This window comes from Enhydra lutris, unplaced genomic scaffold (assembly GCF_002288905.1).
Source record: "Enhydra lutris kenyoni isolate GAN:26980312 unplaced genomic scaffold, ASM228890v2 scaffoldscaffold9, whole genome shotgun sequence".
In the NCBI taxonomy this organism is placed as follows: Eukaryota; Metazoa; Chordata; class Mammalia; order Carnivora; family Mustelidae; genus Enhydra; species Enhydra lutris.
The window spans coordinates 8054227-8081420 of record NW_019154093.1 but is presented as its reverse complement, the minus strand read 5'-3'; the positions used below and the strand labels follow the sequence as shown (position 1 = coordinate 8081420).

Sequence of the window (27194 nt, the reverse complement as noted above, 5' to 3'; positions counted from 1 at the left end):
TGGGCTCCAACGGTGCGAACAACAGACGGATTGGACGGAGCAGTGATTTCGCTCTCCATCACCCCGGCTCTCACAGACTCTTACTCTCTCCAGCTTTACTGCCTGCTTCCTCTCATTTCTCCTCTCTCAAAGGTATTCTGCCCACGTCCACGTCCGTGCCTTAAATTACTCCCAGGTGTGTTAATGACCCTGGAATCGAATAGAGATGACTTCAGATTCCGGGTCTAGCCCGTACTCAATCTCTCTGGCCTCTCTTTCCACATCTATGAGATGGGAGTAATAAAAAAGCCTTCCTCCCAGGGTTTGTAGGATGATTTAATGAGATACGGCCTGAAGATGCTTAACAGAGGGCTTGGTGCTCAGTACATGAGCAGCCCCTGGGAGCTGTCCTATGGCCTTCCCTCCAGGGTCAGCCCTGCTGTCCAAAGTACACACGTGGATGAACGCAGTGGCTGGGCCCAGCCATGGTCATCCTGGTGGGCCACAGTGACCCGGGAGCTAAACCTTACCCTCTGATTCCAAATAGGAGTCTTGGGAAACTGATTCACAGTGATCAGACTCACAGAGAGCGGAGGCACACAGCAAGGCATCATCCCCCTACTCCCCTTGGGGGCATTGGCCTTTCCTGATACCTGCCATCCAGAGTTTCTGTCCTGGGTGCTAAGCAGAGGCATTTGGGTTTCATCCTGAGAGCTCCGGGGGGCACAGCTGGAAGGGAGTGACATGAGCATCAGGTGGAGGAAAATCACTGCGGTAGGGCTGCCCAGGAGCCAGTCTGGAGGCCATGGCTGGGGCCCGAGTGAAGGAGAGCGTGGTGGAGAGAAAGAAGGGAACGCTGCGGTGGGAAAGGAGGGAGGCGGGTGGCTTGGGACAGCGATGGGAAGGGAGAATGGAGAAGATTGTTGGATGTGCTGGCTGAAGGAGGTGAGGGACAGGGAAGATTTTTGCACCAGGACAGGTGTGAAATTCCAGCTGGGAAGATGACAGTGTCATCCCCAAATAAAGAGCCTCCTGGCCAAATCGAGGAGTGGAGGAGGCACGGAGGTCATGCTGGGACTGAGGTGCTGGGAGGTGGCTGTCCATATAACTGGGCAGTCAGAGGAGACAGCGGGGCAGGAGTTCAAGGCTTGGGAGTCACCAGCCCAGCCTTGGAGGGGACCTCAGGAGGCAGCCGGAGGCGGGACTGCCGGGCCGAGGAGAGATGGGACCCTGGGGAGGACCCAAACGACAAGGAAGCATAAGGAGAGAAGAAAACGAGAACTCCACAAGACGGCCAAAGCCAGAGAGGAAGGAGGAGAGCCAGGAGAGCAGGTGTGACAGAGGCCAAAGGAGGAGAGGTTCCTAGAGAGGTGTGTGCACAGGGTCACACGTGGCAGGCAGGGAGCTCAAAGGAGAGGCGTGAATGGCATCCATGCTGGCACAAGCGACAGGGTCAGCCCCAGGCTGGGAACTTTATTCTCTGTGAGCCCAGAATCCTGTCCTGGCTGCTCTCCGAAGCCCTGGAATCAGAGGGGCCCGGTTTGGCAGAGACGAAGCAGGAGCGCGGCCTTAAGGGAGTGCGGACATGCCCTCTAAGTCACAGCAAGCCATGGTTCTCCTCTCTCCATTGTCACTTCTCACTTAGAGCAGGGGAGGAGGTTTTCCTGGCTTGTGGATGAGGCTGGACCAAGACAAGGGTTAGAACGGGGAGGAGACACGGAGCAGTCGTGGGTAGCCCGGGCGTATCATCCTTTCCCTTGTGAGAGAAGTAGCAGAGCCCGGACATCCCCTGTACCTCCTGGTCATGCTGAGTGCCGAGCAGAGGGGATGGCATCGCTCCGGGGGCCCATCACCGCCCCCCACCCTTCTTCCAGACAGTGAGCGCCTGATGAACAGCTCTTGGCTGCTGCCTGAGCACCCGGCGTGGGCCAGGCACATGGAGCAGGTGTCGATGAATGAGGGTGTGTGAGGGAGCGCACGGACTCACACATCCTCCCCAGGGTTGCGGCTGTGGGGTCCTAAGCATTGAACTTCCCATCCTGTGCCTGCGGAGGGTCAGGTGTCAAGGCTATGGCCCCATCACGTATGGTGTCCCCTGCCATTCAACCAGTAATCAGATCTTAGCTCTGGCCTCCATGCATTCATGCTAGCAGCAACCCCAAGCCCCTGTTTGTGTGGCCAGGAAAGGCTCTGGCAAACCACCTCCTCCAGGCTGGCCAATGCCCTTTAAAGCAAGACGTGCTGGGAGCTCTCTGGGGACAGGTGGAGGCCTGGGTGGGACAGGGCAGTGGAGGGCAGGGGATTCCCCAAGGACATGTGATTGTGGACTCCTGGGAGGGCAGCCGGGTTGCCAGGGCAATGACCCTGAGCTGCCTGAGAAGGAGCAGGGAAGCAGGCCCGGGATGTGGGAAGGACCGGGCCACACTGAGATTCACCAAAGAACTGTTAGCTGCCAGGACCCAGGCAGCAGGGACCAACCTGGGAAAAACCTGGAAGAAGCCTGGCTGGAGGTCGGGGTCCAGCCAGCCCAGGGCCAGAGCGGTCAAGGCACAGGTACAACAGCACTGCCAGAGTGAAGGGGGATTGGAGGGAAACGAAGGTCAGAGGGAGCGAGAGTTTCACCCTGCTGAGGGTCAACTGTTCCTTCATTCGTTCCACAGACCTTTCTGGAACAGTCTCAGCTGGGCTCCTGGACAGCAGAGCCTGAGGAAGAGGCTTAGATGCTAACACCTAGTTCTGGAGTGCAGGACCCAGGCAGATTGGCATGGGTCACGTGGCTTCGGGGAGAACGGGGATGCTGAGCAGGGAAACGGAGGCCAGAGCTCAGTCCCCTTAGGCTGTGGTCAGGGTTGGTCGGGACCCTTGGGGGTACTTCATTGCTCAGTCTTGCAAAAGAACTTTACTGAGCCCCTTGTTGGGGCCAGCTTTTGAGCTCACCCGAGGGATGCTTCAGTGTGCGATCCAGGTCAGTACCCCCCCTTCTAGAGCTCACACACCAGCAGAGGAGCGAGGGAGGTATTAAACAGTGACTTACAAATAATAATTTAATTGTGATAAGGACATGGAGGAGCAGCGCAAGGGGCGCTATGGGAACGTATCACCAGGGCCTTGTGGCATGTGGAGGGAGAGGGGGGTCACTACCCCCAGCAACCTGCTGAGCAGGGCCTGTCTGGGCTGATGCCACCTTCCGCCCATGAGGTGGGAAAAGGGTCAGGTGGTCGGAGATGGAGCTGTGGCCTGTCCCTCCTGGGGCCCCTGGGGTCCTGAAGCAGGGAACACCCGCCCTTCCTTCCTGAAGGAGAGAGGCTCAGCAGCTCTCCTGGGCCAGAGAGAGGCGCGGGCATCCGTCCTCACTGGCGGGTAGTGAGGCCACTACCACTCAGGAAGCCAGTGTGTGGATTACAGGTGTTGGGAGGTGACCCATCTGTGGACACTGAGGAATTTACCAGCACCGCTTCCCCTCTGTTGTAATGTGTGGGTCGTTGAGGCTGCTGGTTGTCAGGTCAGTGTCCATGGGCTTTCCGGGAGCGCTGTGTTTTCTTAAGGGTGGAGTCTGGGAGTCATCGGCAGACACCCATCCCACCCCGCCCCGTGACTTGCTTTGTCCCCCTGTAAACTACCATGTGCTCAGCCAGGCAGCTCTGCAGATGTGCTTACTGGGTATCTCCCCTACAATCCCCATTCATCCAGTCCCAGAGTCTACAGATGGCAGGCTGCGAGCCAGGCACTGTGCCAGGCCCAGGGCGCATGGTGGTGGAAAGACATGGGCTCAGACCCTGCTCCCATGAGCTTATGGTCCAGTGAAGGAGAAATCACCAAGCCCCTCTAAAAACCCAACTGTGGTCAGTATTAGGAGCGAAAATACTTGTGCCATGAGATGAATCACCAGGGAGACCTGACGTCACCTGAGGATTTTAATTAATTGATTTAATTGAGCTGAGATCTGAAAGAGAAGTAGGCATTAGCTAGACAAAGCGTTTGTGGAGGAACAAGTCCCAGGTAGAGGAGCTCACATGTGCAAAGGTCCTGAGGTGAGAGAGAGCTGAAGTTGGGGAGTCTGAAAGAAGCTAGATGAAAGCAAGCAAGGGGACGTGAGGTAAGGAAAGCCTGGAGAGGTGGGCAGGGCCAGGTCTGCACTTGCCAGCTCAGTAGCCACTGGTCATGGGGGTTATTTAAATTTAAAACTTAAATAAAAATATTTTTTCAAATTCTTTCATGTGAAATTAATTAAAGTATGAACTCAGTTCCTCAATTACATAGCCACGTTTCAAGCTCTTGGCCACATGTGGCTAATGGTTACCATATTGGACAATGCAAATAGAGAACATGCCCACCGTTACAGAACGTTCTCTGGGACAGAAAGTTCTCTTAGATCATGAAAGGCTAAGGAACCCCTAATAAGACTGTTTTATCCTGAGAGCACTTTCTGTATATGAAGCAGGGTTGGGAGTGGGGGGATTCTAGCTGGAGCAACACCACTTTGAGAAAAGACTGGAAGGGGAATTCCAGGATAGCATGTATGTGGGCAGAGAGCCAGCAGACAGAGCCCTGGGAAGAAGTCCTGCATGTGCAGCAGGAGTGAGACTGGTTTTGGGGGACTGTGGAAACAGAAGCAGAAGGATCTGGAGGGAAGTGAGAGTAAATGTGTATGTTTCTGCAGCCGTAGAGCTCAACAGCCCAGCCAGACAATACGAAGTGTATGCTGGGGAGACCCTGTGGCACCCTTGGTGGGCAGCCAGAGTCAGGTTCATGTCTCTGGGAATGCAGCCCAGGTTCAGGGCAGGCAGAGCGGGCCTGGCCATAGAGCCTGCTCATCTGAATGGGGTGGTGGAAGGAACTCCAAGCATCCTGTCCTGGCCCTAAGTGGCAGGTGTAGGAGTGACCCAGGGCTGTCACAGCAAATGACTACAAGCTAGGTGGCTTAAAATAACAGAAATGTCTTCTCTCTCAGTTCTGGAGGCCAGAAATTGGAAATCAAGGTGCTGGCAGGATTGGTCCCTTTTGAAGGAGAATGTGTCCCACGCCTCTCCCCTGGCTTCCAGTGCAGCCGGCATCCTTGGTGCTCCTTGGTTTGATCCTGCCTTACTCTGGTCTCTGTCTCCAGCATCACAGGGCCTTCTCAGTGTGTCCCTGTACGTCCTCTTCTCTGCTTATGAGTAGCCCAGGCCTAGGATGGAGGGTTCACCCGAATCTAGTATGACTTCCATCTTAGCTTGATTACTTCTGCAAAGACCATTTTTGCAGAGCTTCTGGGTTGCTGAACCCATGGAAATGCGAGAAGGGTGGTGCGCCCCGAGAGAGAGGACATGGGAGCTTCGTGCTCCTTCCCACATACCTTGCCTGATGCACCACTTCCATGCAGCTGTCCTGAGCTCCATTCTTCTCTAAAAGCCGGTGACCTGAGGGGTTGCACCATTTTACATTCCCGCCCACAACCCAGGAGAGACCCCGTCGCTCCACACCCTTATCAGCACTTGGTATTATCCGTACCTATTCTAAAATTTTGGCTGCTGGGATAGGTGTGCAATGGTATTACGGGAATTTGAAACCACCTGGGGAGTGTTGCTGGGGACACGTGAGGGAACAACTGTGACACGGAGACCAGATGCACACGGGCTCCCACCGGGAGCCATCGCACGGTCAGAACCCGCAGTGCTGCACGCCCAGGAGTGGCCGTGAGCTCACTGATGAATTTCGGGGCACTCCGCAGGAGCCAGAGAGAGCCTGATCTTTGGGGAGGTGAACACGCCCACTGAAGATAGAGTGTGTCCTCCCTCTGCACAGCCCAGGATACTCTCCCAGCAATCTATCCGACGCTGTTTAATCTCAGTGGCAAGAATCAAAGACTGTTTCAGTGGGGGGAGAAAAAGAGCCTATTTCTTTCTTTTTTTTTTAAAGATTTTATTTTATTTATTTGACAGACAGAGATCACAAGTAGGCAAAGAGGCAGGCAGAGAGAGGAGGAAGCAGGCTCCCCGCTGAGCAGAGAGCCCGACTTGGGGCTCGATCCCAGCACCCTGGGATCATGACCTGAGCCGAAGGCAGAGGCTTTAACCCACTGAGCCACCCAGGCGCCCCGAGCCTATTTCTAAGTAAGGTCGCATTCACAGCTCCTAGGGAGTTAGGACTTGAACCTGTTTGGAGGGGGCACACAATTCAACCCCATACGTGTGGCTTGCCTGGCGGGTTTGAGATCATGGTGAAGCGGGTCCGAGTACTGGCTCAGCCATTCACCAACATGGAAGGCAGCTATGCTCACTCCTATGCCACCCACACTTATCACCCAAAGGAGTAGAGCTTGAACAAACATCCTGGCCTGATTGAGTCATGGTACCCTCATCTAGAATGTGATGGTAACACTTAATGCCACACAGGGCTGCTGGAAGGATTGTCTGTGACGGTGTACATTAGCATGCTTAACCATGCTTGGCATATGGGACTCATCCAGCAATGACCATGCTTCTTACTATTGTAACTGCAGCAGGTCCCCGTCTGAGCAACAGGACACCCTGGGGAATCCCAGTCAAGAGGCAGAGCACAGAGATGGGGAATCTGGTAAAGACTATGCCTAGAATGCAAGTAGGCAGGGGCCAACAGGGACACCAGACTCAGGTAGCAAGCTGGGGTTCAGGGCTTAGACTTTTTCCTCAGGGAGGACCTCTGGCTTAAGAGCAGGGTTAAGAGGGGCGCCTCGGTGGCTCAGTGGGTTAAAGCCTCTGCCTTCGGCTCAGGTTATGATCCCAGGGTCCTGGGATTGAGCCCCGCATCGGGCTCTCTGCTCAGCAGGGAGTCTGCTTCCTCCTCTCTCTCTCTGCCTGCTTCTGCCTACTTGTGATTTCTCTGTCAGATAAATAAATAAAATCTTTTAAAAGAGAGAGAGAGAGAGAGAGAAGGCTTAAGAGAAGGCTGATAGGTGGTAAGTGGCCAGAAGTGGGACCATGGTCACAAGTCCACTCTTAGAATCTGAGAGGAGGTTTTCCTGGTTTCACTTTCTGGGACAAGGCTAGTGTCCAGCCAGAAGTCAAGGTGGCTGGACCTCTGGGCTGAAATACAGAGTTGCAGCTGGTTAAGTCCTTCTCGCCTTCATTCTGGTTCCTGGAGACGTGGTGGCTTCAAGGGGCCCCGGGCAAGTATGGAGTTTAGTAAGAGAGGCTGGTGCCAGGTGGGTCCGGACAGATTCTCGGGAAGTGGAAATCTGCTTATGGGGATAAACTAAGGTCCTGGAAGGGTTGCCCTGCCCAGTTGAGAGGTTTAGATAAGGTATGGAAAGGTCCTCAGGCAGACAGGGCCAACAGATCATCTGTAAGACCCATGAATGTGTTGGACAGGTGAGAAGTTTAGTTTGTTCAAGGACATGATTACTGTGAATATGAGAGCAAAGTCCTTGGCTCTTCTCTGAGCCTCAGTTTCCCGCCATAAGAAATAGAGGGTTGGAAGAGATGTTCTTAAAGACCTCTCACCCAGGTCTGACAGCCTCTGATTTCATGAGTCGTCCTCAGAGAAAAGTTGCTCAAGTGGGAAGACCCTGCCAAGGTTGGGCCTTTCATTCTGAGTAATGAACTGACACAGCAGAGACTTGACATCTATTCTGCTCTTTCAAGGAAAGCTGGAAAAAATAATGCCTTTTTCAGAGAAATCGTAACCAACGGTGAAATGCAGCGTTTCCTGCCTAAACCCAAATCAAAGTGGAGAACGCCAGCCTTCCTGAACCCTAAGGGAGAAGATGCACCAAAGCTCCCCATGAAGAAGGGCAGGTTGACCAGCTGACTCGCTGCTGTAGGTACAGAATGCCACGGACGCCCACCTCCTGACCTGTGAGACCTCCTGACCTGCGAGAGCCGGAGAGAAGGATGAGGGTGGGAAGATTCAGAAGGTTCCAGGACAGTGCTGGTGAAGAAGGAGTTCCCACAGCCCTGCAGTTGGCTTCCTCGCCAGTCCTGGACCACTTCTCATGAAACAAACGTGGCTGCAGACACCAAGATCCCCCCGTCGCTAGTCCTTTCATCCAACCTGCTAAAGCCAGAGGAAGATTGGCATATTGACTTTGAGGTTCTCCCAAAGCAATGTGCTTTGAAGGGACAGGACCAGGGGAGGCCATGTTCTAGAACAAAAGCCCACTACACCCCTCTAATGCCAACATTATAGAGGATCCTAGAACTCAGGAATCAAAAGAACCTTCCAGGATATCCCAGCCAGGTCCCCACCCCACTGAGTCCTATGGGCACCCCCCAGTGGGGGCTCACTTGACTGGAAAGTCTGTAAGAGCAGGAGCTGGGTCTCCTGCTCAGCCCTGTGTCCCAGACTGGAGCACAGTTGGTATCAAGAAGGTACATGTTACTCTCTCTGCATCTTCCCTGATCGTTCCCTTCTTTTTGTTGCTTTCCTTTGTACACACCCTGAGGACGCCAGGGGGCCAGGGTGGCAGCAGCTGGGCATTCTCCTTCCTCTGCCTTCAAAGATAGGCAATTTCCAATGCCCACATTCAGAAATTGACAAATGGAAGGTCCCAGTGTGATGCATGCTTTTTAATAGGCTCCCCCTCCCTGTCCATCCCAGGTCCTAAGGTCCACTGAACGCTTAGGCTCTGAATGTCAATAATCAACTGTGGGGGCTTCTATTAAAAGGAAAAACATTGGCTTGGCAATGTCAAAGTTGTGTGTTTGCCAGCATCCCCCACCCCCAGCCTGGGGACCTGCGGAGTCTACCCAGATCAGGCTTCCCTTCCTTAAAGTCTGATTTCAGTTGGTTGCTGGTTCCTAATCTAGGATTGGTGAAGTCAGAGTTGGCATTAACAGCTACCATTTAGTAAATGGTTTGATTAGTGTCCATTTCCCCAACTAGATTGCAAGCCCTAGGGCAGAAACCATGTCTTCATGGCTCAGCTCTGTATCCCTAGTACTCAGCAAAGCTCATAAAATGAATGAATGAATGAATGAATGAATCTGGACCAAGACATTGGGTAGCTGCCTAGAGACTGTTGCCTTGGAAAGGGGTCTCAGAGCAGCCATCCCACCTTTGCAACAGGGTCTTTAGTGCTGGTCTTCAGGACCTGGCCTCTCTTTCTCTCCAGCCCATCCCCGACATGGGGAAGTGATAACTCAGTTCACATTTTGATATGTGAATATCCACAGGAGCCATCCCAGAGGAAACTCTATTAACAAATATTACAGAGCTGAGATGGGGGTTAGGAAGGACAAAGCAGTGCATCAGCTATGCCCTGACTGCCCTTAGGAAGACACAGGCAAATAGGCAGGTAAGACAGAAAGTCACATGGCCACACATCCTGAATTCCAACTGAGCCAGTTAGGACCTTACTGTGGGGCAGAGCAAGCTTCATGGGGGTTTAGCATTGGAGGTTATCAGGGAGGGCTTCTTGGAGGAAGTAGCATGTGCAAAGAAATACGGAAAGCTGATAAGAGCCAACAGGGAGAGGGCATTCTCAATAGGGCATGGGTGTGCAAAGCATGGAGGTGAAAAAGGGAATGTGGGGAAAAGGAAGCCATTAAATGGGGCCTCATGGAGCGGGAGAACAGTGGGGAGGAGGCTGAAATGGTGGGAATGAGGGATTATAGACTGTTCATCAGGAAAAGCTCAGACCAAGGAGATAATAGACCTTTAATTAGACCCTCATAAAAATTGAGATGAGCTAAAATTGACCAGCACAGGAACATTCCTAGCCTTCCCCACACCCTTCCTTTCTTCCTCTTCTTTGCCCTCTTCCCTCCCCTCACCAATTAAAGAGGGCTCTGGACTCACTTCTGCCTCCAAAGAGGGTATTCTTTTTGTCCAACTGGATTTTAAGGCTTTTAGGAAGTATAGAATATCCAAAATAGGGAGAAGTAGTCAAGAAGTGTCTAGGAGAGGAAAGCAAATTCAAGCAAGGTCTGTTCTGGATTCTGTGTCCTCTTCATGATGTTTGAAAGTCACCAATAAAGAACGTGAGCTATTTTTAAATGTTTGTAGATTGCTGAACTGTATCTATTTGACGGAGCACCATTTTGAGGATGAACCACACGGGTATAGCTTTCCTAGAATTCCTCTCTGCATGTTGATGCCACTGTCCTCTTCCTGAAGGCCATGAGGCTCGTGGAGGACAGGGGTTCCATCTAATTCATCACTGTCTCCGCAGCTCGCTGTGGGTGGCCCGGCCCAGGAGAAGGACTTGTAAACATTGTGGTCAGGTGACTCTAAGGCTTTGGAAATGACTCCACTTCACTCCCTTCCTTCCCCCCTCCTCCAAGAAGAGGTGCCTGTCCCCTGCTAGTCTGAAGCTTTACTCACATCTGTCTGTGTGTGTGTCTCTCTCTCTCATTGCAGAAGGCAGATCTGGCTGTGGCCCCCCTGACCATCACCCATGTCCGCGAGAAAGCCATCGACTTCTCCAAGCCCTTCATGACCCTCGGTGTGAGCATCTTGTATCGAAAGCCCAATGGCACCAACCCCAGTGTCTTCTCCTTCCTCAACCCCCTGTCCCCAGACATCTGGATGTACGTGCTCCTCGCCTATCTGGGGGTCAGCTGTGTCCTCTTTGTCATTGCCAGGTAAGGGCCATGCTTTGGCCAGAGCTCTGGCCCAAGGTCAGGGTTTCAGGGAGCCAGACTGGTCCCCACCTCAGCAGTCCTTAGCCACTGGCTAAGGTTCAGGCCACTGCTGTGCCTGCTCCTCTCTCCCTCACTGAGGCTCAGATCCCTTTGTATCCTTCAAGGAATATTCCACAGATCACCCCCGCCCCATGCCAAGCTTGTATTCCCCAGGCCTTCCCCTGGTCTGTGTCCATGACCGGGAGGCAGCAGTGCTATACCAGCCCTGTGAGCAGCCTTGGAGAGGCTAATTCATTGCCCAGAGCTACACCGCCTGGCCAGGCACCCAGGACAGCAGACTTAGGTGTGTTGGATGGTCCAACAAGTGGACTGAAATGTGCAAGACAGACTGTGTTCTCCTGGTCCACACAGCAGGAGGAATCATGTCACATAAGCACACGCGGGCGCATGTGCAAAAATTTGGCACGTACGCCCCCGTCCGTAACACATGCAGGCCACCCCCTTACACGTTCGGTCATTCACACAAAGGAGACACAGCACATACTTGCTGGTGGATGGTGGGAGGAGCTGACTAGGGCACAGATTTAGCTCGGTGTTTGCTGAGCACCTAGTGTTTGCCAAGCACTGTGCTCTGTGCTTTAGAGGCATTATGTGACATAATTATCTCATCCCTCCACCCCCAGGAAGGGAAGACATCTGAGGGTCACCAAAGCCATCCTAGCGACAAGTGACTGGCATTTGAACTCTCACCACCTAAGATTCTGTCTATAATCCACATCCCTGGCCACCTGGACATTTGTCCTTTGCCCCGGCCCCAAGTGGGTGGCTCCTAGGCCCTGGACCCTCTGCCCCCTCCTTCCAGGCTCCCGCCCCTGCCCTGGTTCTTTCTTCTCTAAACCCTAACAAGATATGAAGAGAGACTTCTCTGGAGAGGCAATTTGAGATCCAAGGACTTCGTGTTTGGGCCTTTTCTCCCCCTCAGTCTTCTTTGAAAGCCTTCCTCCCACCCTGTTCCCTTTCACTCCCTCCTCCCGCACAGAGAGAGACCAAAGGAAAGGATGTGAGGGATGAAATTGTCCTGCATCCGAAACCCTCGGCTGCCAGCTGGCGGGTGCCGCCTGTCCACCCAGCCCAGCCGGCCAGCCTTCAGGAAAGGCCTGTATTACACAGCTTCCTCTAACGGCCTAACAAGACTTAGAAAACAGGAGACACTCTCCAGAGCTCTCACCATAATTTTAGCAACTCCAGCCCCCTCTGGGCTCCCTACCCCTAGAAAACAGCTCCGGCTTCTCCAGCATGACTGCAATGTGCGCCCAGTCCCCCTCCAACCCCTGGTCGTTCAGCCTGCTTTTTGCCCCCTGTAGGGGGACCACTTCGCCCCCTACCTGGGGAGACTTTCTGGAAGAGATGAGACCTCTGCAGCTGCTGGAATGACGCAGGACACCTGAGGGGACAGGAGAGGGACAAGGGACCTAGCCACAGGGCCATGAACCGCGTCACAGTACAATTATCCCATTACGTAACAGTCACTCAATTCACACCCACCCCGCCTGATCCTTACGAAGGGCCTGTGAGGTGGGGATAATTCTCCCCACTTTGCAGAAGCAGCAAATCAGGCTCAGGGAGGCTCAGCCAGTGCCCGAGGTCCGAAAGCTTTTTCTTACAGAGTCAGACCCCCGAGGAAGACCCGTCCATTTTAAATGGGGGTGGCAAACACCGGTGCCCATGGGGCTGGACAGGAAGCTTGAGGGAGGGGAGGCGGGGAAGGGGAGAGGCCGCAGCGGCCCAAAGGACACACACTTGGCCAGAGGGACAGCAGCTTGTCGCCCCCAACAGACTGCTCTGGGCTGGAATGCAGGCCCAGCACAGCAGCGTTTGTGGTGTTTAGACAGACTCAGATTTTTTTATGTGACACCTCATGGTTTTTATAGGTAGCCACTAACTCGATTTTTTTCCAAGACTGTCAAGATCAAGCACGACACATCTCTAGGGTGGCCGTGGCCCTCTGTCCCCCCTCCATGTGGTCTGTGTCCTTCAGACCGCTAGTGCTGGCAGCGGGAGAGCTGGACACCGCTGCCCGAGAGCTGGGGTCCGCGAAGCATGGCCAGAGCCCCAGACTCCCTGCAGGGCGGTTGTGGCATGGTCCAGGGCTGTCTGTCTTGCAGACTCGCCTGGCCTGGCCTGTGTCTGTCCAGCACCAGGGGTCCATGCCTTGACCGAGGCCTTTCTCTACCACCGGGATGGTCTGCTTTACGCCTGGACACATAGAAGGAGAGAGGAAGGGAGGGAGGGTGCCTTCTCACCACAGAGGGCAGGAGAGCTGGGACTTGGGGCAAGAAGATAACCCTACATGCCTAAAATCAGAGGCAGGAACAAGGGTGAACTGCCAGCAGGTCCAGCCCTGAGTGCCCCATTCCAGTCACATCCGGGGAAGAGATGGTCCCAGCCAGCCGGTGCTCCTTCTACACCTCTGTCACTGGGGCTGGACGTCATCTTCTCCCAGGAGTGGAGACCGAGTATCGCTAGGTCAGCCTCCACTAGCTCCTACCGTTGTGCAAGACGGTGACAGTCCTTTGCAGCTGCAAGCCATTAACCCAAAACCATCACTAACTTCGGGGACACCTTCTTTACTGTCCAGCATCCAGCCCACTCCTGTTCTCTCCTGTGGCCTGGGGGTTAGAATCCAGACCTTCCAGCTCCCGGATGGCAGGGGCGCCCTCCCCTGACTGCTCCAAACCACCTCCCCACCTGTAAAATGGATCCCTGTTGCGCTGTCCACCTCAGGGGGCAGCGAAGAGCCGGGCCCCTTATATTACTTGATGACCAAGAGGCTCCTTCTAGAGCTGGGTGGTTTGAGCATGAGGAGCAGGTCCACCCCTGGGAATATAGCCTATTGAAATCACCACTGAGCCCACGTTATAGTGCCCCCAAATCTAGAAAGTCTCTCCTCTGAGGATAGGGCCGCCCTTCGGCATGGGTGCCCATGGAGGGGTCCCCAGGGCTATTTCTTCCAGCACAGTATGAGACAGTGGGGGACAGGGGCAGGCCAAGCCCCAGCAACAGAGGAGTGGTTGAAAACACCTCTGAAGTAGTTGCAGAGAGCAAGGAGATCCGGAAGAACCGCTCTGGAAAGAGGCTGGTGACTTAGTAAGAGGAAAGTCCCAAGTTCTAGGTAGCACTACGGTGTGATATTTTCTTGTGTTTAAACACGATCACAGGTATCGTGGCTATGTGTAAGACACTCAGGACCGGTGTAAGACACTCAGGCGTGTGTAAGACACTCAGGACCGGTGAGGTCTCATCCGGAATCATTTTCACTGGGTCTCCCCCTCCCCCAGCCTCCCAGTGTGCTCAGGGCTGAGGCTCTCCTTGCCCCGTGAAAGCTCGGCCTGGGGTCTGTCACTTTTTGGCTCATATCCAGGTCACAGAAACCCCAGGGGTCTCTCTAATCACAAACACTGTTTCCATTCAGAAATGAGAAAGTTGAGTTCAATAGAGTCCTCAACATTTCTGCCTTTGGTCGCACATCGGACCTCTTACCTGGCCTGCTCAGGGGCCCACTTCAGCAGGACCTGCCCCATGGTCTCCCCTGTCACCGTCCCGTTGCCCTTCTCGGACAGGACACAGGGTAGAGCTGGGCTTTATCTCTCTGCTGCTTGGGCCCATCCGGTCCAGGGAAACACTGTGGGCCTGGTGTCCTCCCACCTGGCTGCATCTGGGCATGCAGGCCAGTACCCTGCGACAGGGACTCCCCCTCCTGCATGCACCTGGGAGGCACGTATCAGCCCAACCCCTGCCCTCCGGACCCTCAGGCGGGGCCCACCTTGTTACAGAGCCGCCCGCCAGCTCCCTCAGCAGTCCCACGGACACTCCTCTCCCAGGACGTCACGGGGGGAATGTGGGGACCACCAAAATGCACCGCTCTCCTGAGGCTTTCTCCAGAAGCTTCCCATAGCAGCCTCCGCCTCTCCTCTCTTCAGCCTTTATCTCTTGCCTATGGATTTGCAGAGCCTCGAGCCAGTTCGTGGTCATTCCCTTTGAATATCCCCATCTTGGTTGGAAGCCTCACTTTAAAATTTCATATGTGTAGAATCTTCCCACTTTGTGAAAACAAAATTCTTCTCATGTGGGCTTTGATGATCAATGTATAATTTATTAAAGCTTTTTAAAGGGGGATGGAAGAGTCCCAACATCACATTTAAAGCGTGTCATACGTTAAAAAACAAAACAAAATTCCCCTGGACATGCCTCTCTTCTGGGCCTCTCATGTCAACTTCCTACCCCACACCAGCCACGCCAGCCACGTCAGCCATGCCGGCCACGCGGGCCTCTCGGGCGGCTCTCTCCAGGGTCTCCCCGTCTCCCCCAGAGCGCTCTAGCTTCCTCCAGCTTCCATGTTCCCGCCTGGAATTCAGGCAGCAAACAAAGATCCCTCTAGTTATCAGGACTTCTCTTCCTTAGAAGTCAGTGGGGGGGCTTTAAGTAACCATCTTTCCCTGTCATACAGGTATTTGTATATTCAGAGAGAAAAATCAGAACAATTATGTAACACGTTGTTCTCGCCGGGGGTGGGATCCTGGAGTACTTTTGTTTTTTCATTGTATTCTTCTATACTGCTGGAATATTTTATGAAGCGTATGTTTTGCTTTTTTTTTTTTTTCATTTTAACTATACAAGTAATTGAAAAGCCCATTCTCATTTTTTAAAAATTCCTCTAATCCACCTAAAGCAACAGGATGCCCAGAAATTCCTGCCGCCCTCCTAACTCCCTTCCCCAGAGGCAAACGCTGATATTTTTTAAATTAGGACTCTTTCCAGACTCTTCCAACATATTTGTATACGCATGTATCTAAAGAGACATAGCACTTTATCTTTAGGAATCTATTTATATAAATGTGATCATATCATTCTTATCTTTTATCACTTTTTTTTTTTTTTTTTTAAGCAAACAGTACGGGTGGAAAATCTTTCCCTGTCAGGACCTCCGGACATCTCTCATTCTCCTCTCTGAGCCGTGTGACATTGCAGAACCCACTTCTGATGGAGTTTACTTAATCATTTTGTTGTTGAAGGACATTTAGGCTGTTTCCAGTTTTTCGCTATTACAATGCTTTGATAAACATCCTCGCGCGCTTCGCTTTATGCTCCTGTATGGGTGTTTTTTCTAGGCTGGATAATGAGTCTCAGAATTGCTAGGTTGAAGGGCATGCGCAGTTTTAATTTTAAGAGATGCTGCTGAATTACTTTTACAACCAGAAAAGGGCACTAACAATAAAGAACAAGAAGTAAAATGGCCCTGATTTTCCATCCCCTGACTCCCCAGCAGAGCACTGAGTACATTGATGCTAAAGTGATGGCCCAGCAATGTTGGCTAAGCAGGCAGCTCCCCCACCCCCCACATGGGCGCCCCTTCCCTCCCGGCCCCCCGCAGCTCCACCCCACCGCTCCCCTCTCCCTGTTGCAGGTTCAGCCCTTACGAGTGGTACGATGCTCACCCCTGCAATCCCGGCTCCGAGGTGGTGGAAAACAACTTCACTCTGCTGAACAGCTTCTGGTTCGGGATGGGGTCCTTGATGCAGCAAGGTGGGTGCCCTCTCTCCCCAGGGATCCCCTCTCCAGAGCGTGGGGGTGCCTCCTTTCCTGAGTTGGCAGAGCCTACCCAGCCTCCAGGACAGCCTCAGACCTATGGAGCTGCCATTGGGTTGGAGACACCTGGGGACTTGGGTGTGTACCCTTGTCCCAGGACCCTGTCCTCCACCGGTCCTGGGGCTGGACTGGCCTCAGGGTCTGAGGCTAAAACAGAGAAGCCATCCCACCCGTGCCGGGCAGGGCTCTATCCCTAACCTCTCCTGCTACAGCCGCGGTGGATGGACAATATCCTGCTTGCTGGGGCCAACCCCACTGTTGGCTCCATCACCTTAGATGCCAGCTGGGTCAGGTTGAGCAGAGGAAGGGGGAGACTGGAGGCAGGGAGGCTGGGTGGGAGGCCGTTGCAGAAATGAGAGGATGAGACCTGAACAGGGGTGGTGGCCATGGGGGTAAAGGACAGAGACGGACTCCGAGAGCTTCAGGGTGTAGCAGGAATAGGAATCAGTGACCATCTGGCCATGGGGAGTGTGGGAGCGAGAAGGGTCATGTTCAAGGGGGTGCGTGCTTCAGGGATGGTATGCACAGAAGGACAGCGCTGTCTTACAACCTGCAGAGGGAGGGCAGGTATACTGCACCTGCCTCTGACCAGTTGGCCCGCCCTTTGGCCCAATCCGCAGCTGCTCAGATGTCTCAGGGAGCAGAGCACCTGCACTGGGTGCAGAGACACCATGGGCTGAAGGACAGGTACCAAGAGAGGAGACCTCTGCCCAGGGAGGACCCTTCCTCCCCAGCCTTGCTTACCAGGAGCCAAAAGCTCATTGTTTCTGCCTGTCGAGTCACATGTCCAGAGCCTCTTAACTTGGGGAATGGGATAGGGGGATGGGGACGGAACCAAAGTCTCTGCCTCTATTAGGATCCCGCTAAGGGGCAGTGGGTGACAAGGGGACAAGGAAGGGAAGGGGAGCCAGGAGGCAAAAACTCCCTGTCCCTCACTCACCTGTGTGTGTTCTCAAGGCCCAGTCCAAACCCTGGCCCTCAGTAGACATCCATCAGCAAATGCCAAATGAATGCTATTATCCCAGCGTCCTGAGTGACCACTATATCCCAAGCCCTGGGCTGGGCACTTGAATGAAGAAGGAATAGGAGAGAGAGAGAGAAAGAGAGCTGCCCCCAACTCAAGCCATCTCCCAGTCATGACAGAGGCCAGGGCAGGAGCCTGGGTAGGGGTCCAGCAGAGGCTGGCACAGTCCACCAGGCCAACAAGTCATTCTCCCCTGCGGGGGGTTGGGGGACAGCTCTAGCCCTAGCTTGGAGGAATCTGGGAGGTAGCAGGGGGGTGGTGGGGCAGATAGATGAGGTTGCATGTGGTTGGGGAGGGAGGGGAGCCTGAGGAGCCTCCATGGTCTTCAGAGCTGGGAAGCGACAGGCGGCTTTCAAAGGAAGTGTTTCTTTCTGTCCCCTCTATTAATGAGTGTCCCAAAGCCTCACCTTGCTTCTTCGTACATTTTCCTTTTTCAGTGACAGTAGGGAAAGACCTGACAGCCCCCCAGTGCAGGAATCGCTTCTCCTCTCCCTCCTCCAGCTGCTATATTCAAAGCCCCGGCCCCTGATGTATTCCCCCACGAGGTTTTGATTAGGAGGGAGAAAAATAGTTCTGTATTTGAAAAACTCTCCTTTGAGTGATTTCTTTGAGGAAAAAAAAAAAATCACCCATATCAAAGCAGACACTTTTCAGATTGCAGGTCCAAATATTCTGGAAAGTTCAGGAGTCACTTGCTATTTAAATCTCTTGAAAGCCGCCTATTTAATTACTTCAGTTAGAGGGTTTCATCTAAATTGTGCTCCACACCCAAGGTCGGGAAGGAAGAGGGATCTGTTTCGGAGACAAGCTTGCAAAAATGTTGATTTTTCTCCTCTTGTAAAGCACCAACAGGCAATGTCGTGTTTGTATACCGCCTGTGTTTGCAACACACTTTCTCCTGCAATTATGCCTTGGCAGCCTCACGGTATTTGTGTGAGGCTGGGATGGAGGAAGGACGACTCTCCGGGCTTCGTGGGGTCCCAGAGAGGGAGAGCATCTGGGGCGATCACACAGGGCTGGGAGCAGGAATCCCTCCAGAGCCCCATGGTTTCGACTCCCCTGCGTTCTGAACCGTGGGTGACCAGGGCTGACCAGCCTGTGAAACATGTGCACATGTGTGGTCCTAGGGCAGTGGTTTTTCCATTTCAGCCTGCATCAGAACCACCTGGAGGGCTTCCCAAACCCAGATTGCTGGGCCCCACCCCTCAAGGGACCAGTTCAGGGGGGCCCGGGAGGGGGCCTGAGAAGGTGCATTGTTAACAAGATCCCAGGCGCTGCAGCCCTAGACCGCGCATCAGGGACCACCTGCCTTTTCCATTCTCCCAGGGTCGGAACTGATGCCCAAAGCCCTATCAACCCGCATCATCGGGGGCATCTGGTGGTTCTTCACACTCATCATCATCTCGTCCTACACGGCCAACCTGGCTGCCTTTCTGACCGTGGAGCGCATGGAATCACCCATCGACTCTGCTGATGACCTGGCCAAGCAAACCAAAATCGAGTATGGGGCTGTGAAGGATGGGGCCACCATGACCTTCTTCAAGGTGAGAGCCTCTCCCTCCCTTGCAGTGCCCCCAAGCTGACCCTCCCATGCCCTTTGCTGTCCACCCTTCATTTCACAGCATCAATGGGCCAGGAATCCCCAGGGCTCAGGCCATCCCACCCTGTTTGAGACCAATTGGCTTTAGAGAGCTTTGATGAGGATGTGGCCACCTGAGTTGGTCCCAGCACAAATCTTCATACCTGGGACAGGCAGGGCGAATGTGCTATTTTCTTCAATCCTCAGAGGAGGACAGGTGGAAAGATGAGGCTTGGAAAAGAGGGAAGGGAAGCATGGCCCACACACACAGACAGGTGTGGGAGCCAGGGGGCTCTCTGCCCTTGGCTTAAGGTCTCAATGGCTTCTGTGTCCCAAGAGCCTGACCTGCCCTTGGCCGGGAGCTCTCCATCACTGAGAGGGCAGCAGGGAGCACATCCTTCAAGGAAGGGAGGAGGTTAAAACTTAAATAAGCATTTAAGAGCATTTCTTCACATGTTACGCTCTTGGACTGCTGGTGTCTGGATAAAGCCCCCATCACCTGCTCAGGTCACTGTTTCAACGAGGATCTGGCCATGGCTTTCTTCCTCCTCCTGTTTTATAGTGTCCTGACTCAGGTCCCCAAGGTTTTCCAACCGGTTGGGTAGCTAAGGTTTAGGAGACTGACAGACCCTGAGAACCGGTAAATGTCCTTCTGGAAATGAAAGTAAAAATCACAAGAGCCACCACCAAGAGCTCACAGCGGCCCATACTAGCTTGGCCTCACTGAATCTTCATGACCAGTCCTGTGAGGTACGCACTGTGATTATTTCCACGTGACACATTTGGGAACTGAGGCTCGGAGTGATGAAGCAGATTGTCCCAAGCACTCACAGCTGAAAGGCCCAGGCCTGCTTTCCCCCAAAAGCCCATGTTCTAGGCCACGGTTCTCAGACTTGAGTGTGAATCCCAATCACCTGGGAAGCTTGAGAAAACCCAGATTCCTGGGCCCCACCTTCCGGGGTTCGGGTTTAGTAGGTCTGGGACAGGGCCAAGAAAGCAAGTTTCTAGGGAGTTCCCAGGTGCTGCTGCCGCTGCTGCTGCTGGTCCCAGGGCCACCCTGAGAACCTCGGCTTTCATGGTTTCTCCAAAATGGTCAGCATTCAGGAACTTGGGGGCTGTGGGTCCCTTCATCCCTTTATTTATTTATTAGTCACTTGGAAGCCTGGGCCCTGGTTCTGAACCCCCAGCTCTGGTCTCCTTCCAGGCTAAGCCTCGGAGGGATAGACGGAGCCTCCAGCTGGGCCTGATGGAGGAGAGGGGAGAGGAGAAGACCGGAAGGGAAAGCCTCTCCCTCCTGCTCACAAGAGCCCCACCAGCATTCTCCCCTCCCCTGTAACCCTTCTGGAGGGTGGAAGCAGATGTTTAGTGAAGAGGAGAGAGAGAGGAAAGGGGCACCCTCCTATGACATTGCTGCTTCCACCAAGAAGTAGCCAATGTGGCCTTCCTGAGAGGTCACTGTGATGCATTTGGGGCGGATAGAAGCACTGTCATGGGCACGGTAGGAGCTCTCCGGGACCCTGGGTGTGTGTTCATGAGTGTGAGCAGTATGTCAGTATGTGTATGGACGTGTGTGTGTATGTCACAGGATAGAATCCACAGAAACATGCATTTAGGTGTGTATGTGTACACACAGGGACCCATGTGCAAAGTCTGCCTGTGCGGGGGGGGGTGTGTGTCTTTGTGCTTGGACAGGAGTATTTGCAAAAATCTACATGTGTGCTTGCAAGCATGTGTGTGTGGGCGTCTCTGTGCTCTGGGCATATGGGTATATGCCTGTGAGTGTACACAGGTTAAATGCATGTGTGCATGGAGACTGTATGTGTGTCTATCTGCCTGAATGTCCCCATGGATGTATCTAGACAAGTGAACATGGGGGGATGGGCATCCATGGGTGTCGTAGCCCATGCATGTATATGTGTAATAGCACATGCGCGCGCGCGCGCGCACGTGTGTGTGTGTGTGTGTGTGTGTGTGATGGCCTGTGCATGCATGTGTTTGCAGGTGTGATGGTTCGGTTCGTGTGTGTGCGCGCGCACGCTGGCGCGAGTGTGACTGCTCGTGCCTGTCTCCAGGCTGTGGCCCAGCCCTTTGACTGAGCCAGAGCATCTCATGCATTACACATGAGCCCATCTCAAGGCAGGGCTCCCGATCAAAGGGAAGCAGCATAAATAAGCCCAGTGCAGGCTCATTGCCGCAGATTGGATGCCCTTGCCTCCCTCCACGCTAAGATGCTCAGATTGGCTTCCAGGAGCCTGCTTCCAGCTCCCCACTGAGCTGCTGTCCTCAGTATCAGGCAGCACCTCCAGCAGGTTGCTCCACCCTCACGTGCCTTCCCTGCAAACAGTGCAGCAAGGAGGGCAGAGGAGGGACATGGGTGCTGTCACCCAGCTGGGATGGGGGGGAACCAGGGCCCCTGCTCACAAGGGCTCCTGGCCAGAATCAGCCACTCTTCATCCCGCTGCAGAACCAACCCCACTTTCCGGCTCTCCCAATCAGCAGTTAATTTTCCTGGAAGTCTGGCCACATGTCTCCTGCTTGAATTCAAGTGAAGTTCTTCTAGGCCAGGTTCCCTTTCAGGGACCGCAGCAATGGGACCGCTTCATAAGCAGAGAGGGGCTTGAATTTGGGGATACCTCAGATCATGAGCTACAAGCACGGCACCTGCCCAGAAGTTCCCTGGACGAGCTTCCTTCCTCCCCACCCTCCCAGCCCCGGTCCTCCATAGCTGGGCTTTCCAGTCATACTTCCCCCTTCCACTCCCCAGCCCTCTCCCCAGCGAGGTGGTAGCCTCCTCATTATCATTTTCTAATTAGAGCTGGAAGGAACCCTGAGGTTAACCTGGAGAAACAGAGAAGGTGGGTGATCTGCCCATGATCACACAGCAGATCAGTGGTGGAAGCATGATGCAAGGACAGATAATTCCGTGCGCACACGCAGCACCCTTTCGCACACCCACTCTAGGGTTTCTGGAGGTCTGGTCCTCCCCGCCGCCCGTGAGTGGATATGGCACTGGGGTGGAACAGGGATCAGCTTCAGAAGTAGCCACAGGATGTCCGGGAGACATTGGCCAGGTCAACGGTAATAGTAATATTTGTCTAGCACTGACGCGGGGCCAGCCACGTTCGGGCACTTGACCCGCATTCATGCATCTCATCTTCACAACATTGGTTGGTAGAGACCATTATTATCACTCATCTACCCTCGACACCTGAGGAAGGTGGGCTCCGAAGGGACCTGACTTCCCACGGACTTGCCTGCCATCGACAGCTAGTGAAATGCAGAGCTGGAATTCGAACCCCCACCGTCTGGCACCGGTGCCCATGCTCTCTGTCCCTGTGTGCCTGTGGCTTCTGGAAGGAGTCAACCACGATCTGGGAGTCAGTGGGGGAAGAGCCAAGCCACGCAGCCAGTTGCACTGTCGCCCCAACCCGAGCAGTCCTGCTGCCTAGGACGTAGCCGCTTGAGGGATTCACGTCCAGTGGCCACCTTCTCTGAATCAAAGGATGAACCAAGAGGTGGGAGGAGCCAAGGGGAGCAGATGCAGGAGGTGCGTTAAGGACAGGAAGCGAGCAGGCTGAGGCCTGGGCATCCTGGAGGGCATGGCAGGGTACCTCGGTCCTGTAGTTAGCTTGTGTTCCTGGCTAAGCTGCAGCCCCTCAGGCAGAGTCCCTGGCTGAGAGGAGAACTAGAGGGAGAGAACCCACTCCATCCAGAGGCAGCGGCAGGAAGGGGGATGTCAGGCTCAGAGGAGGGCGGGCATGGGGGTCGGGGGGACCAGAGCCCTCACACCCACCCTGCAGCCTGGGAGATGCACAACGTCGGGGGCACCGGTGCTCCAAAGGAAATTTCATTTGAAGAGTTGTCGGGGAGCAGCAGACATCACAAACAGCATCTCCTGTGCTGTCCTCCCTCCGTCTGGGAAGATAAAAATTAATTAGGAGATGAAAAAGGAAGTCTTTGAAAGCACTGTTTGGCTGTAAAAATATGTAGGCAAAATGTAAAGGAGAACATTGGGGAAGCGTGTTCAGTGGGCAGCTTTGAAGGGAGAGGCTGTCGGAGGATGGCTTCTCCAAGGATTTAGCCCCCTTCTGTGTTGCAGTGGGGGTGGGGGCCCAATACAGTGGGAGGGACTGTGGGTGAGGGGAGCCCCGCTCAGGGAAGAGACCAGAGCTGGGGCCCAAGGATCCCAGGCTCCCCAGGGCTCCAGCATCATCAAACCCCCCATTCCCTTGTGCAACTTTGTCAGGCCCTAGCGACGGAGCCTGGAAGATGCCTGAAGAGGCCTTCCAGTCCAACACTCCACCTTCTAGGTTCTCAGCAGACTCTTGCCTGAACAGGAAGACTCACCCCATCTCAGCTTCCAGTTTCTCCTGGCACATCTGCTGGCCAATCCAGCCTTGAACCCCCCGACTTCAAGGAGAAGTAGGACACCTGAAATGCAGGGACTGGGTAATATTCAGTGCCATGTAGCCTGACACGGTCAGGTCACACCAGTCTTAAAAGTCAGACCAGGACTTGAGTCCTGGGTGTTGGCTCTGCTGAGTGACTGGGGTAAGTCCCTTTATTTCTCTGAGCCTCAGTTTCTTCCCCTGTATGATACGGATATGGATTCCTACCACACGGCAGCCAGCGAGAGGACCCAGCCCACTGCTGGATGTAAGGTGGTTAGCCCAGTGCCAGGCACACAGGAGCACTCGATTCCCATACCTCTCCAGCTGGTGGACCCAGAAGACTAGGAAGTAGTCTGAACTATTTTCTCTTTTACCCAGTAGTCTCCAGAGGACTTAACTAGAGCACTTTGGAGAGGGACCAACCAGTAGACACCTGGAGAATGTCCCGTCCTCTGAGTCTCTCTAGAGGGAGACCAGGGGCTTTGGGAGGGACCTTGGTGCCTCTCATAGGATGATCATCTACACATCTGCACAGAACTAAAAACTCGGGAGGAGCCCCGAGATCCTCAGAATAGAAGAGACCCCGAGAGGGCAGGCAGAGGGGCAGGGATAGGTGCAGGGCTGGGCCAGGAGTGAGGGGAAGCGACTGAACATTGGAATGACTGCGGACCTTTCTGTGCCTTTCTATGGAATGGGTCTGACAATAGTACCCACCTCGCAGAGTTATCAAGATGGCAAAGTGGGATAATTCGCGTAAACGGCTTAACAGAGTCACAGCCGAGCACCTGACACAGAGTACACACTGTAGGAAGTGTTAACCATTCTTGTTGTTTGTTGTTGAAAGTGGTGATACATAGGCCTGCTCAGCCCCCAGACACGGTTTTGGGGACCATACATTGCTTGCATTTTCTTATGTGAGTTGCCAACATTTTAAAATTGAGAGATTTTTGCATTTTAAAAAATTCACATTTCCAGCTTCTTGAAAATGTGAAGGATCTGGCATCACGGAGCTGCTCTCCCGCTGAGCAACAGTTGTGGAAGCCAAGAGGCAACAGCTTCCCCAGGCTCTCAGAATTCTACTCAGTGATCTCTCCTTCCATATTTATGGCGCCCTCCCCAGCCCCTGTCAACACTACCCAGGCATTCTACTCAGGGCATTGTATCATTTAATTTCTGTAGAAACTCTGTCCTGTAGAAATGATTATGCCCAGCTTCCAAGTGAGAAAACAGAGCCTTTGAGAGAAATAACAATGCCAGCCATTTGTCCTGCACTTCTTAAGGACAGAGCTCTGTGCTCAGCTACTGCCCATTTTACAGATGCAGAAAATGAGGCTCAGAGATGGGATGTCACTGGCCTGCGGTTGCAGAAGGAGCTGACCTTTGAACCCAGGTTGGCATGACACCAGGGTCCGAGTAGCAGAGCTGACCCCTCTGGCTGCTTCCAGCCCCAGCCTGCAGCCCTTACCTCCAGACTCGCCTGCACAGGCCAGTCCGCAGTCCCCACCTGCCCCCGCCCATGCACACACACAAGCCTCAAGGGGCACCTGCCAATAGCAGGCGTTATTGCTGGACTGGAGGGTCGGTGAGTCTGTCCTGGCAAGGTGGGCTGCAAGGGCAGGCAGAGGCAGCAGGCTCGGGGAGGCTGCCGGTCCCCATGGAAATAATCTGAGACATGGTTAACTGCTTGAGTATGTGGATCTGATAAGGCCAAAACCTCCACACCCCAGGATAAGCAAGCCAATTAATTTGAGGAAAAGTCTCCTTTCCACCATGGAAGATACCCAAGGTCTCGCATGGAATCACATTGCCACTGCCTCTCTGCACACATTCCCTGGGATTCAGCTCCCTTTGAAATTGATATATATTTATATATATACCTATATACATTTTTCTTGTACAGAAATGTTAAATTCGCAAGATTAAGTATCTTCAGTTGGGGAAAATCAATTTACTTCTTTGAGGAGGTTGGAATTGAAAGTCGTGAGCCTGAAACTTACTTTCTTGCCAATTTTACTGATAAAAAAAGCCTCTCCATCCTGGCACATAACCCTGTATTGGCTGCTCCAGACGATTCCATTAATTGATTTGGGTGACTGGCCCTGAAGCAATGCTTATTAAGGTTCCCAGTGGAGCTGGGACAGGCAGGATGACGTGGGAGCCATAGATCTGTGGGACTCTGTTCCCTGGAGTGGTGATTAGAGCTCAGTCCAGTGACAGGAACTCAGAACTCTGGTGACTAGGCCTAGGAGTTGGGAGAGGGACCCGAGGCTCCAGGCAGGGCCCTGGCTATATCCCTCCCTGTCTCAGACCAGCGCTGCTAGAGGGGAGATTTTGGGGGCTGTGTTCTAGAATCACAGCATCACTGGAAAACAAGAGGGAACTTAAAGGGAAGCAGCGACCATGAATGGATGTGGTTGAGCATGGGATCCCCAAAATACAGAATATGCACTGTCTGTGGCCATTCTAGGAATGTGGATTTCAGAGCCACCTGCCTAAAGTTGGTGGAGGTGTGACTTTGTTGGCACTAGAGCTGGGAGAGCAGAACCTCTTGGAATCAGCATCACAGCCAGCTTCACACTCTTCTGTCAACTGGCCCTAGCTCTCTGGTGTTCTTCCGTCTTCCTCATGGCATTGCTTCACCCTCTGGAGGCTTTTATGTGTCTTCCTCAAAGCCCATCAGCCTCCACAGCTCCCCAACCCCCAAAAGAAATTTCTGTCTCCATTTATGGTGGGGTGTTACTGGAAAGAACCTATGTTTTAATGTCAGAACCCTGTTTCTGCTCAACATGCTTGTGTAAAGGAGGAATGGGGTGTTAGGAAAGGATACAGGGAGGTGTTTGCATCCCTTTCTGAGACAGAAGTAGTGGGGCAGGGCTTCCTGAGTGGTTCATTTTCGAGTTACTTATGCCAGTGTTTGAGGTTTACTGATGGATGACTGGCTTCATGGGAGAGTGAGTGGGTAAGATGGGTGAAGTGGCCAAGTGGATGGATGGTTAGGTGACTGATAGAAGGGTAAGAGAACAGATAGATGGGTGGTTGGACACATGGATGAATGGTTGGATAAATAAGTAAAGGGCTAGATGGATAGTTGAGTAGTTAGTTGAATGAATTAGTGCATAGGTAGTATATGGGTGCGAACATGGATATGACGTATGAGAAGATAGATGGGTGGGTGTATGGATGGATGGAGGAATGGAAGGATAGATGGTTGGATGGATGGATGGATGGATGGATGGATGGATGGATGGATGGATGGATAAGTAAAAGCTTAGATGGATAATTGAGAAGTTAGTTGAATCAATTAGTGCATAGGTAGTATATGGGTGAGAACATGAACATGATGTATGAAAGGATAGACGGATGGATGGATGGATGGATGGAGGAAGGGGATGGATGGATGGATAAATAAGTAAAAGGCTAGGTGGACAGTTGAGTGGTCAGTTGAATGAATTAGTGTGTAAGTAGTGTGTGTAAGTAGTGCACAAGTAGTATGAGAACATGAACATAATGAATGAGAAGATGGACAGATGGATGCACAGATGCGTGGTTGGATGGATGCTTGGATAGAAGCAGGAGCAGGATAGAAGGTTCCTACCACAGTGAGTCTGGGCAGGAACAATCACAGAGCGAGAAAGTTCTGAAGGATAAATGGAGCCAGAGAAGGAGAGTCTGGGTGGATGCATGGTTGGATGGATGGATGGTTGGATGGATGGATGGATGGATGGATGGATGGATGGATGGATGGATGGATGGATAAGTAAAAGGCTAGTTGGACAGTTGAGTGGTCAGTTGAATAAATTAGTGTGTAAGTAGTATGTGTAAGTAGTGCGTAAGTAGTATGAGAACATGAACAAAATGAATGAGAAGATGGACAGTTGGATGCATGGATGCATGGTTGTATGGATGCTTGGATAGAAGCAGGAGCAGGATAGAAGGTTCCTACTACAGTGAGTCTGGGCAGGAACAGTCACAGAGTGAGAAAGTTCTGAAGGATAAATGGAGCCAGAGAAGGAGAGTCTGGGTGGATGCATGGT

General features: G+C 53.1%; 1 protein-coding gene across 2 annotated transcripts in view; it reads left to right on the top strand.

Moving 5' to 3' along the window:
* LOC111143191 (glutamate ionotropic receptor kainate type subunit 3) overlaps window positions 1–27194 on the top strand; it is a 219547-nt gene that overhangs the window by 183038 nt on the left and 9315 nt on the right. For both annotated transcript variants that reach the window (XM_022496724.1, XM_022496723.1), the window contains exons 11-13: window positions 10297–10520; window positions 15985–16103; window positions 18517–18734. In XM_022496724.1, the coding sequence (XP_022352432.1) occupies window positions 10297–10520; window positions 15985–16103; window positions 18517–18734 (561 nt within the window). The remainder of the gene's footprint in view (window positions 1–10296; window positions 10521–15984; window positions 16104–18516; window positions 18735–27194) is intronic.